The 17,842-nt window shown below is 35.3% G+C and overlaps 1 protein-coding gene across 1 annotated transcript in view; it reads left to right on the top strand.

The window, feature by feature from the left end:
- LOC119835848 (eukaryotic translation initiation factor 4 gamma 1-like) overlaps nt 1-17,842 on the top strand; it is a 38,798-nt gene that overhangs the window by 3,113 nt on the left and 17,843 nt on the right. Inside the window, exons 2-9 of the mRNA XM_038360885.1 lie at nt 1,795-1,943; nt 4,271-4,386; nt 5,794-5,928; nt 8,581-8,639; nt 9,242-9,367; nt 10,441-10,503; nt 11,147-11,229; nt 12,801-13,470. Of these exons, the coding sequence (XP_038216813.1) occupies nt 1,795-1,943; nt 4,271-4,386; nt 5,794-5,928; nt 8,581-8,639; nt 9,242-9,367; nt 10,441-10,503; nt 11,147-11,229; nt 12,801-13,470 (1,401 nt within the window). The remainder of the gene's footprint in view (nt 1-1,794; nt 1,944-4,270; nt 4,387-5,793; nt 5,929-8,580; nt 8,640-9,241; nt 9,368-10,440; nt 10,504-11,146; nt 11,230-12,800; nt 13,471-17,842) is intronic.

Genomic DNA, 17,842 nt, shown 5'->3' with positions numbered 1-17,842 from the left:
GTTTTAAACAACTTCACAGAAATTCAGCTTGTTGGGACTTTATGTAACTTCGAATGTCTAAATTGACCGGACTAGCATATCACAAACCTATTGTAGAACATGTTTAATTGTACTCCAGGTAACATGTATGGTCATACAACTGGTACAGTTGTTTAACAATCTATAGATATTGTTTTACACGCTGGAAGTTTCATGATTCTAAGCTTTATCAGACTTGGTTTGTAATGATTACGTTCGAAGCTAGACAAGGGCAGCAAGCACTAAATATTTGCTTTTTAATAATGTAATATCGAATAGCGACGGGGGTGAAAAATGGAATATATTCAATCATATCGCTCCAAGTCGATCAATTAAATAGAGTAATCTAAATTCCACGGAGTGCTTCGAAGCGGAAAATTCCACATACATGGGGCTGCGCCTACGTATTATATCCTTTTTCTAATGTAACAAAATTTATTATGTCTTGTTTATATTGAAATGATTACATAGTTATTTATTTAACTAAGCCTAGACACTCTTTAAGCGTAATATTTTATTTAACGAATGTAAAAGCTCTTCATCAGGAGAGACTGCAAAAACTCGTGCTAGGATACATACCAGTACGTCTGGGATGGCCCAGATGTACGGACAATCCGATTTTTGCTTTCATTTCGAATCGAGAATGCGTGATTTTTAGCTATATTTGTCTTGTCTATCGGCAATCGTGCGGTATAAATTATTCGACATACATCGCTAATAAATTGTAAATAATTTTTCTTTTAGAAATCAAAAAGTATTATTGACATCGTAGTCATGAGCACTTTCCGGCTCGTATATCCAGCTGGTCCATTATTAACAATATAAATATTCAATTTAAATAGACAAATCTAGTCTAACATATGTTCGGGGATAGAATCATTCAAGTCCTGTTTGTAGTAACCTGCATAGTGCATACACTAGATCAAGGTCATACGTCACGCCAGGTACTATAAGGAATATTAGCGTAAGAGGATTAAGGCGAGACGTTAGATATCGAAGCTTTATTGATTACTATTTCATACACATCGAGGCTGTAGCGTATGCTCTCTTCATAGATAAATTTATGAAATACGAATGAATGAAAATTGTACGTTGCTTGCAATGCATGGTCAGTTGGTCACCGTGTTGCAATAAGCGAGCTATCGCGCATTGTAGTGCGTACATTGCGATTCAGTTGCGAGTGCCGAGCGTAGTGGAGTTTAAATATTTGAAGAAAAGCAGCGATATGCGTAATAATATTGATCAGCAACTTTTTCTTTTCTAACGTCCTTTATCTGTTCTGTGTGGGTAATATAGCATGTAAAGCTGATTTTAAATGTCCTCAGTTCGAACTTTATATGTCTTTTGAAAAAGAATAGATATTATGAAAACATTTGAATTAATCGAACTGTTATTCAATACAATAAAATGGCGTTTTAAATGTTTTTATAAAAAGTCGAAATGCGTAAAAATTAGAACAAGAACGTATAAATAATGTGAGGAAATCCATTCGTGCCGTAACAATGGATTTATTTTCGATAAGTCTTTACAGTCGGGTATGCTCTCGAGTTCGCCATGGTCTGCAAGCGCGTGGCAAAGCACTAGGCGGCTCCTACCGCGACGGCATTGCGCTATTTCCCCCAGACATGTCAAACGTCAGTTGATCAAAAAATGCACGTGGGCCTTTGATAAAATGCAAGGAGTTAGGTTGCGCCCACTCAGGATCTAGCCGCCTAGTGCTCGGTCACGGGGCCGTGGCGAGCTCGGGCCCCGCGTGACGTGTAATACAATCTGCAGTGCCGATCCCAGGAGCGGGGGCGGAGTGCTACCACCCCGCGGGCGCGGCCCCGTACATGGCGGGCTCCGGGCAGAACCAGGCGATGAGGACACAAGCGGCGCCGCAGCCATCCGCGCCGCCACCGCCTGAAATGTCCAAGAACAACATGGTGTGTATTTTTTTTATCAATAAGGTTTTATATAAATATAATATTTTATAGAGCCAATATTTGATTTTGCTTATGTGGCCAATTCGTTCATGGTGTATATGAAGGTTAAAACACTGATTCGCACTAGAATAGAAAAATTTCTAAGTAATTGTCATTTGATATTTAACGATAGCAAATGGCAATTGGCATACATCATTTTGAGAACTAATATTGTGGAAACTGGCATCCAAACGTAAAAACTCGCATCGAAATAGTTCCATCCGTTTAAGAGCTACCACAGACAAACATACACACGCACACAGACAATCATCATATCCAAACCATAACACGCCTCTTAGCGTCGGCGGTGTCAGGTACCAGGTTAGTAGTTAGTTGGTAAATTACCAAAGAATTCTGAAGAGTGTAACCCGTTAATATATTATACTTATGCTCTATGCAATTAAAAGTGAGATACCAGCAGTCAGATGCCCTTTATTATAGACATGTATACAGTCACGCATGTGCTCTCACAATCGGTCCAATTAAATAAGTCTTTATTTAAATTCATGCCCAAGTTATCATTCCGTTACTTAATTGAAAACGAAATTTTGTATATTAATTACCTTCTGAAATAATGGAAGGAAGGAAGAGCAAATGGATATTTCAATCTTTATAAGCCACGTATTATATATGGGAAACATTTGCTTAGCAACACTGCAGAGGCTCTGTGTTGTGCAGTTGTTGACGCCGTGTTGCTAGCAACATTGCGTGTTGCAGAGATGGTAGCAGCATGTTGGCAAGCTCTCGTTCGGGGAGCGACAATCTAATGTGTACATTAATTGTTACCCATAACTTGCTCAAATGTTTGAAGATGCGGTTTAACGTGTAAAGTTTATGCGATAATTTTGTTTATATGAACACGGATATGTCTTCAACTATACGGCACAATTTTACTTGTACATGGAATGTAGCATCTTGTCGGTGGTTCAATTTCTTATAAAATAGTTAATGTCGAAAATTTTAAATACGATATAATAAAGTATACTAGATGCTCGCCGAAGTAGATTTTATTTAAGTTTTTCTAATTTTTCTAAAAGTATTCTCTTACAGAGACAAAAACGATGAATAAAAAGGTGTTCAGCCATTTTTGATTGTTGTAACTAGCATTAACTGTTTTGTGAAGTGTGATATGTGTATAAATAACCACAATATTGGCTATAGTGCATTTTGTATTTAGCTACATTACATTCTATAGACAACAAACAGGTTTTAACCACATGTCCACCTGTTTTAAGTGGGGCTGTGGTCTATGGGTATACTTTAGTTATTAAATTCAATCTTGATTTATTTAATATTTTAGTAATTGGCTTGTTTGTTATAGCATTGGATTTTTTAAATTCTAATTTAAAATTGCAGTATGGCCTTATTATACATATTATTAAAATAAAGTAAAGAGACATGTACCAAGAAGTGTCTAATAATTATTATTACGTTATAGGCATCCCAGAATATTATCTAGCTTATGCAATAATCACACTAATACAGGACATATTACATGGATAGATTATAACATTTCCCCTTTCAACTGGAACTTAGTTTAACTGGGATCTATCTCACAGAAGTGTATGAACAAGTTGGCGCTTAATCGTAGAGTTTACTAGAATTTATAATAAAATAACGATTTTAATAGTAGAATTTAATAGCTTGTTTTATTTTATTTTTGTTTTTTATTTTAGAATTTCCAACAAAGAATATATACTATTTTAGCTTAAACATACTCTATTTAAAGGAAAACTATAAATATTAAAACAAATCCTTTTGTTCAGAAAAATCATGTATATTGTGCCTAACATAAGAAAATATAAATTTAAATTCAAAGGATTTGAAAAATATAAAAAAATGTTTTTTTAACTGCCACTGTCGATACAATGTCGCTTCTCCGAGAAGAATCGGCAAGAAACTCGATAAACGTTTCTTTTCACGACCTTAAGTAACTTTATCGCATCGTGTTATTTAATATTACTAGTACTTAATTGCAATCTAACCGTTGAATAGCGCTTTTAACAGAAGAAGAATTGATTTTTTTTGTTGTAGTTATTTTACCCAGTCATGTTTAATCTCTTCGGTACTTAAATAGTTAATTTGCAAAATGTATAGCAGATGCTTCCTTAAAACAAAAACTTTAATCTTATGAGTATTTAAAGTGTTATTTATTTTTTATTTTAAGCCGACGTTTAACTGGACGGATACATGTTTACAAACAAATATAATCAACAAGCCTTTGTTTAACAGTTTGTTAATTCAAGTCCACCGATAAAATAACATAGAATAAATATGATGTGTTACAGGCCGGCCACAATTACGTGTCGCCTCCCAACGCGACGCCGCCAGCGAGACCGCAGTACCCCAACTTCCAGTATCGGCCGGCTGCCCAACACTCCACGAGGCCTAGCACGCACGCAAGGTAACCTTTGATAGAACCTATCAGGAGCTATCCTTAAAGAGTAATTTATTGTGTTACGTCAGAATAGTGTTTATACAAATATAACGGACATGTGACATTTCTGTCGTTGGCAAAAATATAACATTATATCGTGGGTTAAACACTATTTAGGGTTTATCAGATTAGGGTTATGCAGAAGCCCCAAATATCGCTGGCTTGTCTTGGGTATAAATAACAACTGTCTAGAATTAGGCCTTGCAGAAGGAATTGGTACGGTATAAGGTACGGTTAACACTTAATATTGTTGTAGAAAATGCACAAACAACAGATCATAAACTTTTAATGGGAATCAAATGAAGATTCAGAAAAAGTCCAATATAGCTATCCCGCTCAACGTTTTTTTGCCATATTGATTAGTTATAACATCACATTTTCACACAAAAATCACTGGATTGATTTCAAACATTCTTTCACCATTAGAAAGCTGCAACTTCGCTGAGTGACATAGGCTATATATGTGCCACGGGCAAAGCCGGGGCAAACAACTAATATACTATACACTGACTGTCCACAAACTATAATGGTTATAAACCTCACTTGTATATTTTCTAAATCATTCATTAAGACAAGCCACCTGCGGCAGGGATATAGTATATAGTTTTATGGCACTTCATTCGGGGATAGGTTCTCTGTAGTTCTGTAGGTTTATAATATTATGGATCTCAAAGTTTTTTTTACTTGAGTGGAAAATCTGCATAGATACCCACGGCACCTGACTTCTGTATATTCTAAACGCTGGCCAAGTGGCGGATGTCAAATGATCTGTTTTGGTTTTTGGATAAACATCACTTCCGGTGTCTTAACATCATTTTCCTTAGCTGATTTCAATAACGATCTATAATGTCCGATTCATATTGCATTTTTGTTACCTTTTGTGCCCGCATCGTGCCAATAATGTATTATGTAGTAGATTATTATTATATATTTCATTAGCATAAGTCTAAGGCACCACCAAGTGTAACTTACCGGTTATTATCATTTGGAAGGCATAAGTTTAAGGGCATACATTAATGTTTTGTAGGCCTAATGCTTTTGTATTAATCAAATGTGGTATGAGCATTGGATGCTGTGGTGTCTGCCTTTCTACTATAAATAACGAAAAATACTTTGGCGGTGGTGACTTAGGCTGGCCCTTTTATTCTATAGTTTCCCGAATATACTGTAAATTTTAACTCAAATCAATATAGTAATTGAATAGTTATTTATTTAGTAAGTAATATGCATTATAGGCACACATGCGTGCGTGCGGGGCCCAGTGTAACGACCGTTGATGCATAAATGTGTGTATGCGTCATTATATCTCTTGTAGTCCACTTATTATCATACGTCATGGACTAGTCGATAAGCCGGCTTCGTGTACCATTGCAGACAGCAGCAGCCGTTCATCCCGGGGGCGGGCGCCGGCGCCGGCGGGCCCGTGATGTACCACCCCACGCTACTGTTCCAGCCCACGCATATGGCCATCCCGCAGAGCTACCAGCCGCCGCGCTCCACCGCGCCCGGGTGAGTGCCCAGCCTCGCCCGCTGTGGGCCAGCTTGGCCGAGTGTTGACAGCGATAATGGGCTTGTGAGAACTGGCCCTTCTAGTAGACTTTTATACTCTAACGGATAAACTGACGTTTTGTCTAGTATCCGAGCTGGTGGACAGTTGGATGTCGGATATTATATCATGAGATTATAATTCATTAGATTTTTTTTATTATTAAAGTCATTTCACATCAATTTCATCGGAATTATACTCGCACTAACAACCGTGCCTAAACATGTGGATATAGTGTTATATCCGTCTACCACATAAACACTAGGTTTGAGAAATAAAACAGTCGGACAGTTTAGACGGCCAGTGAACGCACTGGTTTAGTTCAACTCCGTTTGATACCTCAGATTTAATAATCCTTGATAAAATCTTTGAATTCTTAAAATCGTCCTTAAAATCTATAGATCATAGAACAATAAAATGTTTTACAATATATCAATATCCTTATTCTTTAAACAGTATTACGGACAAGTTGTATGTTATATTTAAAGAAAAATCGTTTTTAACTATGTTCTTTGTTGAAATTAATTGAAACAATGAAATTAAATCTAAACTAATATTATGAAACTGGAGAGTTCGTTTGTTTGTTTGAACGCAATCTAATCTCAAGAACTACGGTCGATCGGTCCGATTTGAAAAATTCTTTTAGTATTAGATAGCCCATTTATTGTGGACGGCTAGTATTTAAATAATACATATTGTACTGCAGACGTCATGATATTATTTATTATCTGGATGTATTTGTTCTTACAACGCGGCAGTTCCTAAAGTCGTAGTACAAGGCAATGTAACAGAGGTAACTTGTGATCCGATTATAGGTATCTGTACAGATATAGACAAACTTAATTACGTTAAATTACGCGGAGTGATGCCTCAAACCATACAAAGACAAAGCACTCGTCCTGCGCGTCCATAGCGCGTAGAGATACGTGTATTCGTATTTATTTCTGTCTGTTCGCTGAATTATTTTATAAAGAAGATACTTTACGAACGAAAAAGTTGTTCCATGATCTACCTTTTTTTATAATATTAATGGCAACACATAGGAGTAAGATAAGAAATAGGTGGATATTTCTAATCATCACTGACTAGATGCCGCGGTGTCCCCAAAGCGGGTGTCGGCGTCAGATAACAATTTTTCCATGACTTTCGCCTTGAGCCACCAGGTCTTCGATACCTTGGTCCGCCGAGTAACTTAAGGCCTGACAATCGCAGTATATGCGCTTATCTTTTTGTAATAATTCGCTAAATCATATATATTTATCGCCATTTAGGATTCGATTAATTATTTGCTTTTATAATATTTAACTGTAATCTTAGTTTGCAAATAAACAAATTTGAGCTGGTGCCCGGGCCAAATAAAATTCTCGTGTCACAGTTTTCGTTGCCATACTCCTCCGAAACGGCTTGACCGATTTTGATGAAATTTTTTGTGCTTATCCGGTATCTATGAGAATCGGCCAACATCTATTTTTCATACCCCTAAATGATAAGAGTAAGGTAGAAAACAGCGTTTGCCGGGTGCAGCTAGTATTATGTAAATATCTGGCTTAAATTTATAAAAAATATCCAATTAGTTTTTATAAATTTTATGGAGCAAAGTTTGCTATGGCTATATTTTATTGTATAATATAAAATAGTAAATAATAAAATAGAAGCTTTGAATTCAACATTTCAGAAGGAGTTTCAATTCACTCAGGCGAATTCTTTTTCTAATTATCATTTGATCTTATGTTTGAATTTGGTGTAGTACCAAAGGACGTCGGTAACGTTTCTTGTAGAAAAATAATTATTGTCATTAAGGTTAATTAATCGTTTTCTTTTAACTAATTCAATTACTTTATCGCGACGTTACCTTTTTCCCCTTGTGTAAAGCTACGTAGTGCGTAAATCTATTGTTCTGCGGGTTTTTATGGCTTAAAATGGTGAATATTATGAGCAAATTATTGAATGTTAAGAATTGGTCTCGCTCATAAGATATGCCGCTAACTATGCTAAGTGTTAGGTTTCTGTGAAATTTCTCAATCCTTCATCATGTTATTTGTGTGTATATTGTTATGAAATCTTCGCGTTTTCTTTTTAATGTAAGTGGTATCGTTCAGTAGGTGCATTCCTTTCTACGGTGGAACGGATGTTTTATGTGTTGGTGTTCTTTAAATAGATAAAGGAGAATATATAATAATATAGAAATTGAAGGACTTTTTTTTAAGTGATGTCTAATTATCTTCCTTCCATCCGTCGAGATAAAGGCATAACCCAAAATATTATGTAAGACCGCTGTGCTTATGAGCGAAGCCATCTTATATTGTTGATTATAAAATCTAATTAAATTACCTGTATTACATCAGCGAGAAACAACAAAATTAGTCATATAATTTTCTGTTCAGTTTAATATATAATATACTGACTTTTGCCCGCGGCTTCGCACGCGTTAATTAAGTAGTATTAAAAAAAACCCCATCGAAATCCGTTGCCAAGTCATAAATATTTAAGCATACATAGGGACAGAGAGAGCGACTTTGTTTTATACTATGTAGTGATAATAATATGCTCTAGTAACTAGAATGCTTTAATTTAACCACTAGAATTGGAAAATTCTATTGAAAACGTATTTGCAGGTACTATCCCTACATGCCCTTCATCAGCTATTCAACACCAACGGGTCACACATCACCGTGTGAGTATTAGTGTTGTTTTTATGGCAGAGCAAGTGATAGATAATGACATTTATTTTTTTTTTCTTCTATGAGGTTTCCGTTTCTGCTTTGGAATTGCATTGGTCATTCATATTTAAATGAAGTTAATCGTTTTGCTTTTTTAATAACTTATTTAATTATTACAAATATCAATTTGTCTGAATCTTTAATTTCTAAAATAATATACGAACTTTTTTACTATCAAATTTTCTTACAATATTGTGTTTTTTAAGAATCCTCTTAATACCTCCTTGGCATAGTGGTCAACGCGTGAGCGTAGAACCGGCGGGTAATGGGTTCGATTCCCGGTGAGGACTCATAAAAGTCCTCGGCAGGACACAGAAGGCTGATCATCTACTTGTCTATAAATATCAAAATCGATCAGTGAAACAGGTGTATATCATCTGTCCCATACCTCACTAGGGGACACGGGACTTCAGTAAGAATCCTCTTAATCGCTCTTAGTCTTTCTTACCAAGAAATTTAATTAATGCCGTTACATATTCGCAAATATTATTCATTGAACAATTCGATATATGGCAGTATCGTATCTAATATTGAATGTTAATTTCGTTTCCGACAGACTACTACCCGAACGGGCAGGGCGTGGCGGGCGCGGGGGCGGGGCGGGCGAGCGCGCCGCTCGTGCCGCCGGCCACCGCCGCGCCCGCGCTGCCGCACCAGCCGACGCCGCACATGCCCATACCCGGTAACCGTACGACACACACACACACACGCACACACACACACACACGCACACACACACATACACGCGCGCATACGCACACCTACACGCACATGTACACGCTACCCCGTCACGTCTTTACACGCATTCACACATTAACCCGCACGAACAAAACACAGAGCGTACATGATCTTGAGTTCTGGTTCGATCTGCGATCTTAATAATTATTGGATACACATGAAACCAATAGGTTTCGTTTCAACATTTTTTCTTTCATTAGACTTGTCCAACACATTTGAGGACAGTTTTAAGTTTGTTTGTATATAGAAAGAAATAAAATAAAGTATGCAAATCTGCTCTATGAAACTTATATTAACGTTTAGAATAACACATTTTAATTGTTCTCAACTGTCAGTTTTTCAAATACAATAAGTTTTATCAGAAATATAGCCAACATTTTTACCTTATAAATTATTTTTAAATACTGATAGTTCATTTTCATCACATAACAGAGAAAGTATTGTACGGTCCATGTCATAAACATTTAAAATAGACAGCATACAGCCTAACGTTCATACAATATACATTTTCTATAAATTAATTAATATACTTAATGCACTTGCCACATTTTTATTGTGTTCGTGTGAATTTGTATATTTAAATTACAATTATTTTTTAGGTCATAAGCGACAATATCAAGTTAGTCATAAATATCTGCAATCAATTTATTGCATTAAAATTATTTCGTTGCTGAAAATACCAAAGTTTTTTTTTTTTTTTTTGAAAATACTAGATAGAAAACCGGTATTGTTGCCACGGTGACGATGCTCAACCAGTCGCACCATTAATGTATCGTAAATTCATATTTCGATCTTTCTAAAAGTCAAAAATTAATTCATGCAAAATTAAGTCAAACAATAACAAAATAAATGTATGATTAGTAATAGATATATTATTTGAGTACCAACCTGTTAAAATAAACGAATAAATGAAATAAATAGATCAACAGAATTGTATCTGTAGCAAGCACATAGCAGCCGCACAACGCATTGTTTTGTTGTTTATATGTTAGAGAGCGTATAAATACATTGTTGCAGGTATCCGACAAGGCCCAGCAAAGCGTACGTCCCACCGCCTGCCTATCATCAACCCAGTCACTAGTGAGTACTAACCTAACCCAACCTAACCTAACCTTGACACTTGAAAGCAAGCGATTATTGAAAATTACTTAGATTATGGCAGCCCTATGAATGCTGCGGCCCAACGGCGGCAGTTGTATATACAACTTACATCTGTATACTTAATAATTGACTATATAATATTTACTTCATTTTTACTTGTACTCTGTATTTTAGTTATATATAACTACAATGTAACCTTTGTATTCGTGGATTTTAATTTCTTTTTTAGAAAATTTCAGTATGCAAGTAGCATATCAATAACTGTTCAATTATTGGTACTTTTTTAAAGTGGATAGCGGGCAAATTAAATAAAATTGCATTTATGTATGTTTTTCGAAGTTCTAATATATAGTTTGAGATAAAATTAAAACCAAAAAACACGAATTGGCCCTCATATAAATACTCATAATAATTATGGTTATTCATACATCAAATGTTATTCAGTATGAAATATAACATAGTGTGTTTTAATTTCTTAAAAAAATAATCGTACAATTGAATTCCCATACAAATGAATATATATTTTTATACGAGACAAATTAAATAATTATGTATTATTTATGTGATGTATGTACGTCTATGCAAAGCATCGTAATAATTCGTCACAAAACGTTGTTCGCAGGACAAGATATATTTACGGAGTTGTATTCTAGTGATAGTCAATACGTGAGCGGAGAGTCCAGTGAGAGGCAAACGCCGCAACCGGTAAGATGTTCATGTCATTTTAGTGTGAAGTGTGCATCCTAGTGCACAGGTGCGTAAGAGCACTTTGAGGCCAACGGAAGACACTTTAAGTGCTGTTGGTGTTAATGAAGTATAATATATGTATTATAGTATACGATAATTGTAGTAAATTATGTTTATATATTGGATATTATATAAGTGAATTTTATAACCCCGGCATCGCCCGCGGTACGTATATAGCCGGTAGCACTCAGAGATCGCATTAAGAACATCGAATCGACATCTTAAAGACGTCATGGTACAATATTCATGAATTAGGTGCTTAATTGACTGATTTACTCACTCAATGCAACGGAAACGTATCAAGTTGTATTTAATATATTACATATGGCTGTTTTAAAGATAAGAATTTTAACGTTTTTTGTATATTAATAAAACTACTTTCATTTACCAATACAAAACTATATTGTTATATAGGTTATTATTTTATTCTGTTTTTTTTTCTCTCTATGTTATACCTGGGATAATAATTTAAAAACATAACGAAAGTTATGGTGTGTTCGTTCATTAATATGAAAGGTTTATGATATGCTAAAGATACATCTTTATTTTTGCATCTATATTAATTTTATATTGAGGAAAGTTTTGTGTGTGTGTTTGTATGTAATGCTTTCACTGCAACTTCTCTGAGTGATGAAGGCTATAAAATATGTACCACGAGGGAAGCGCGGGCGAACATCTATTTTAATATAGGTACTTTATGTATATATTTTTCCTCGCAAAATTTTGATTTCCGTTTCGTTATTTAAATTGTATTATATTCACTATATACCTATGTATTTATTTTAACCGCCTCTTAGTATAATGATTATGAGTTTAGAACCGAGGGGTCTTGGGTTCGATTCCCGGTGGGGACGCACAAAAAAAAAAAGTATCACTTAGTTGTACGTAAAGAAAATCGATCATATACCCCATACCCCACTAGAGGGCGATAGACTTTTCACTTTTATGTATTTATTTTATTAAACTGTCATCTTTTTTGCACCTGTAGAATACAATAGACATCATTATCTTATTATACTCTATTGGTATTTCAAAATTTTCTCAAACGATGTTTCTGGGAGAGAATCGAAAGCATTTTCTGGATGAGTTGTTATTGCTATTGTCATTGATAGTAATATATTTTGAATAAATATCTGTGTATTATATTAAAGTAATTTTGTATAGCATGATAGTTATTATAAAAATATTTTTTAAAAAATCTGCAGTCAGTTTATATGATATAAATAAGAATAAAAAGTTTATAAAAATAATAGTTGCTATTTCATATTATTGTATACTTATGATGTAATAAGTAATTAAATTAACGTGTCTTCCACTCGTATAATAAACTAAGAAAAATATATTGTATAATTAACGGTATCGTATATAATCGTGTTAATTATATCATGATGTATATAGAATGAATACCTTTTCCATGTATAAAACAGTAATCCAATTTATGTGCATAAAATTGGTTGAGATAATATTTGCCTATCTGTAGTGGGTAAGGTAAGTCACATAAATATCTGAAGTAGCAGTTTTCCACACAGCAGGAGAACTCGCAGAGTATCGTGGAGGAGTTCAACCGGATGGTGAGCGAAGCTGCCAATCAGCCAACGAACTGCGAAATCGCTGCCAAATCGAACTTTGTACCTAAAAGTAACGAAGTGCCTGCAACAACCGCAAGCCCGACGCAACCTCAAGCAAATGCAATAAATTCTATTAATAATAATATAGTAAAGTCTGATATATTAAATGATAATAAGAATATAGGACCCGAAGTAGAAGTGGAGACGCCAATCGTGTCGGCGATTTCCGACAGTCCTGTTATAGTGCCTAAAATGACAAACGTTAAACACCAAAAGAGTAGTGAAACTCAATCTATAGCCGTAGATAGTAAAACGCAGAAACCGAAACAAAAGAAACCGAACGTGCCTCAGAATGAAACTCACAAGCAATCAGATGTAACGCAAGCCCAAGCGGCGGAGTCGGCGCCGGAGCCGCAGCCGCAGCGCGTGCGCGAGCCGCGCGAGCGCGCGCGCGCCGACGGGCCCGAGCCGGGCGGCGCCGCCCCCGCGCCCGACGCGCCCGTCGCCCCCGCGCCCGCGCCCGCGCCCGCGCTCGCGCCCTCCGCCGCGCCCTCCGCGGCGCCCGCGTCCGCGCCCGCGCCCGCCGCCGCCGCGCCCAGCGGGCCCGCGCCGAACGGGCCCGCCGCTGTGGGTGAGTACCGAACGAGATTACGTGCGCGAACCATCGCGTCCCTACCGCATATCACTGACAGTTTATTTTTCAAAGTTTTCTATTCAAATGTACAATTTCGTAATCATGGTGGCGTTGCAATACCCATTCGGTAAGTTTGAGCTTCATTTGTGAGAACATGTTTTATAGTTTACGCACTTAGTGAAAAATAAACTGCTTCTAACGTTTCATTTCGAATTCTCACGCAAGGTTGTATTTTTCAAATATTTTGAATCAGGAATAAAAGAGTTGAATATATAGCTGTGACATACATAATAGCAAAATATGTCTCCCAAATGAAATAAGTTTTCCCGGATAGTAACGTTAAACTAATTTTCTTCAAATCGAAACCGAAGGAGACTTCTTTTGACCATATATTTTCTCAATAAGACCATGGATTTGGATGGGCATGATAATTTTGTGTTTGATAGAAATTTATTGTCATTTGGTCCCATTTTAAAATTTGGAGTACGTCGTTCACTGTGGTGATGTCAGTGACCTTTTGTAGAAAATTATGAGATGACAGTAACTGGAATAACAATAATAAGTTTCAGTGCAAATAGTCCGTAAGCCAGGCGCTAATTTTCGTCAATTATTTCTTCTCAGTCGATAACTCGTAAAATGCCTCAGAAAGTTGCATTATGAAGCGTTGTGAACGTCAGCTGCGGCTCCGAGGGTGGGTTGAGCAGTGGTAGCCGCCCACGCACGTAATAAAAAAAAATATTTTCAATCATTTATTCCCGATTAAAAAATTGATCAAATTAAAGTTAAACTAATATTGTGAAGAAATAAATTGTCAGCTATCTATAAAGTGGTGGATTATACGTCAGCTGGTCACATAAATATGAAAAAAATATATATGTGTTCAGTGATTTCCTCCCAAAAGAAAATTTATCAGATGATAGTTTATGTATTGTTTTTAATAAATAAATAAGTCAGCTGGCTATATGTAGGTGGAATGTTTGTCAGCTGATGCCCTAAAGGTGTAACGTAGGAGCTAGTCGGAAACATTTATAGCCTAAGTAAATGTATCAGCTGACGAGTTTTCCCCCAACTTACTGCCAGCTGATTTGTTTTATTACTTACAGGATCATGTCAATAATAAGCACAAAATTTTTTTTTTGAGAGGAAATGACGTACTTAAAGTTATTCAACATTACATTTAATGTGCAAACTGAAATGTATAATTTATGGCAATTTTTCGATTAAATTCTTTTTTTTATGTGAACTTTTTAAAAATTTATCTTAACAATAGAAATAAATAAATATTTCTCTAAGCAAATCAATTAATTTATAATTTTTCAATATTTAAATTAATAATGTTTAAGTTTTAATACAAAAAGTTATTAAGGTGCGTTTAGACGTGTGTATTGTATATGATAGATATTATTTTTATTTTCTCTCTCACGTAAGTAAGTGATACTAATTTATATGTTTAACTGTATTTTATACGTGAAATTATGGATAAATCCTCAAATTTTATTTCGTTAATTCATATTTTTCGTTCTCGCTTTGGCTCATGTTTATTACTCTCATGCAGTGTGGCCAGATCGTGGGATATTTTTCCCTCCACTTAGTGTCGTTTTTAGTGTACTTAGATGAGAGTGTGTACAATACATAAACTATCATCTGATAAATTTTCTTTTGGGAGGAAATCACTGAACACATATATATTTTTTTCATATTTATGTGACCAGCTGACGTATAATCCACCACTTTATAGATAGCTGAAAATTTTATTTCTTCACAATATTAGTTTAACTTTAATTTGATCAATTTTTTAATCGGGAATAAATGATTGAAAAATTTTTTTTTTATTACGTGCGTGGGCGGCTACCACTGCTCAACCCACCCTCGGAGCCGCAGCTGACGTTCACATCGCTTCATAATGCAACTTTCTGAGGCATTTTACGAGTTATCGACTGGGAGGAACTTGGTCGTGAAAATCTGTCGCTGGCTCAGGGACTAAAACTGATGCGTGTACTTTTCAGTGCAAACTGATCCCATGTTAGGTATTTTTATTTTTCAAAGGATGTCCCAAAGACGAAGGAGGTTCTTAATGTGGTTGAATTCCTTTTTTTTTTGGTTTATTCGCAAAAATATTTTTTACGAAAAACCCCTCCGTTGTCGTTCACTTGATAACATTCATCATCGCTACTTTCAGTAGTATCTGTTCGAAGCATTTTTTCTGTACTTTTTGGTTTTGCTTGAGGCACTTATTGCCAATTACCCACCATGGGGAACTTGTGAGTAAGTGCATCCTTTTAAAACAGAAACTTGTAGATTTGTAGCAAACAGTTACAATTTGTAATGCTTGTTAAACAAGGTCGTGTTTTTTTTATATGAAGATGCTTTTGTAGTTTCACCTGTGTTTATGTGTAACCAACTCTTATAGCCTTCATTTTGGCCTACTTTTAATGGACAGATTTAATTCAAACTTTTTACAATTATCAAGGATTTTGATCAGGATCGCTAACATCGAATTATTTCCTTACGTAAATCACAGTGAATAGAGATATATATTTTTACTGTGCGCATTCTCTTTATAAGAACAAGTGAGACAAATTCGTTGATTCTATTATTATTTCGTGTTCTTTATAGTTTTTTGAATTTTATTGATGATCTTGCCCGCTGCTGATAAGGTAGGATGTGGACTAAGATGGAGCGCGAATCCCTAGAAGGGTATCCATTAATTCTTCGCTTCGCACTTAAAAGCATATGACGTATCGTATCATTTATTTATACCAATCGAAAAAATAGATGATAGGCGAAGATTTTACGTGACAACGTCTTTTTCTCGGTAGAATATTTATTGATATGAATATTATTAAATTGCACAATAGGAACAAGGAATTGAATGAAAATAAGAATTGCACAAATTTTAACTATAGAAAATATATTTTGTTTACTAAAAAGACAGATACAGAGACACAAGCACGCGCCGATTCAATGCGCCTAATTCTCTAGTGCTGCGCGCGCGGCGGACCGATCATAGTTCGGCGACTCATCGTAACGTTACCGGGCGTTACACTTTTTCATGAGTGACTCCGAGCCGCAACCTAATTTAAGACGTTGTCACGTCAAAAGGGTTGTAGGGTTTTGTGATTGTTCGGACTGATAGCCATGGAACACGGTAATTGCCGTAGCATTGGCAACACTGTGAGTGCCAGAAATGACTTTAGGGCGTTTCCCGTGAAACAGAAACAAACTTTGTCAAACAGTGCAACTAATTCGTTTTTAAACTAAAGATAAATGCTGCACACTATTAAATAAATTGCTAAAAAAATTCTGTCCATAAAGACAAAGATTGCCGATTTAATATAATTAAATTTCCTAGCAATTCTCTATACTCTCAAAAAATGTAAGGTTCAACTGTCTGTTGAAATTAGAGTTCTCTATTGATCTATACTTAAATATGTACACGCTTTTGTTACATAATATATATGGATTTTCTTTAAGTAAATTATTGTTTCGCTTAGACGTTTGCGGAACTTACTTCCATTCTCAACTAAAATTGTGTTAGCGCAATCCCTACTTTTGCCTATTATCAATTATGCTTGCTATCCGGATCAGACAAAAGAGCTATTAAATAAACTGGAGCGCCCACAAAACTTCTGTTACCGTTGTGTTTTTGGGCTTCGAAAATTCGATCACGTTTCGTATTTTAGGGAAAAACTTGAATGGCTACCATTCCGATTTCGTAGAATTATCCATTTTGTCCATCTTTTGTATCAAGTACTTTTTGACCCCAAATCACCTTTTTAGCTTAAAAATAACTTTGAATTCCTTCAGAATGAAACTTACTTATTCACTGCGGTCGAAAGAAACACTAACACTACGTGTAGCTACTCGAAAAACTGATTATATACCGCTGTAAGGTTCTGGCGCTCTTTGTCTGTTAATATAAGAATCTCTTACTTCTTTAAATCGTCTTATTCATAAATATTATTTATATCTGGAATATGAGTATAAATTGTGATCTAAGTCAATTATTTTTTGTGTATTTGGTTATATGTTTTTATTATGTACCTATATTTTATTATACAGTCAATATTTGCTGCCTCACTTTTTACGCTTAATATTTATCTTTTGCCTAAGGGGTTGTCTGGAAGAGATCACTCTAAAGTGATAAGGCCGCCCCATTTTACATTAATTATCTTTTACTGTTATTTATATATATTTTTCTTCTTTCCTTTATGTATAATAAAAGTGACAAAATAAATATAAATAAAATAAGAATTAAGTAAATGTACATGTAACATTCGCAAATATTTACAAAAGTTAATTTAAAAATAATCATTTTGTTAAAACACCGACGTGTAAGACATATCCGGTTTTATTTAAAGCTAGATGA

The sequence above is a fragment of the Zerene cesonia genome, chromosome Z (genome assembly GCF_012273895.1).
Source record: "Zerene cesonia ecotype Mississippi chromosome Z, Zerene_cesonia_1.1, whole genome shotgun sequence".
In the NCBI taxonomy this organism is placed as follows: domain Eukaryota; kingdom Metazoa; phylum Arthropoda; class Insecta; order Lepidoptera; family Pieridae; genus Zerene; species Zerene cesonia.
The sequence above is the reverse complement of the archived record's forward strand: the minus strand, read 5'-3'. Positions and strand labels throughout refer to the sequence as shown.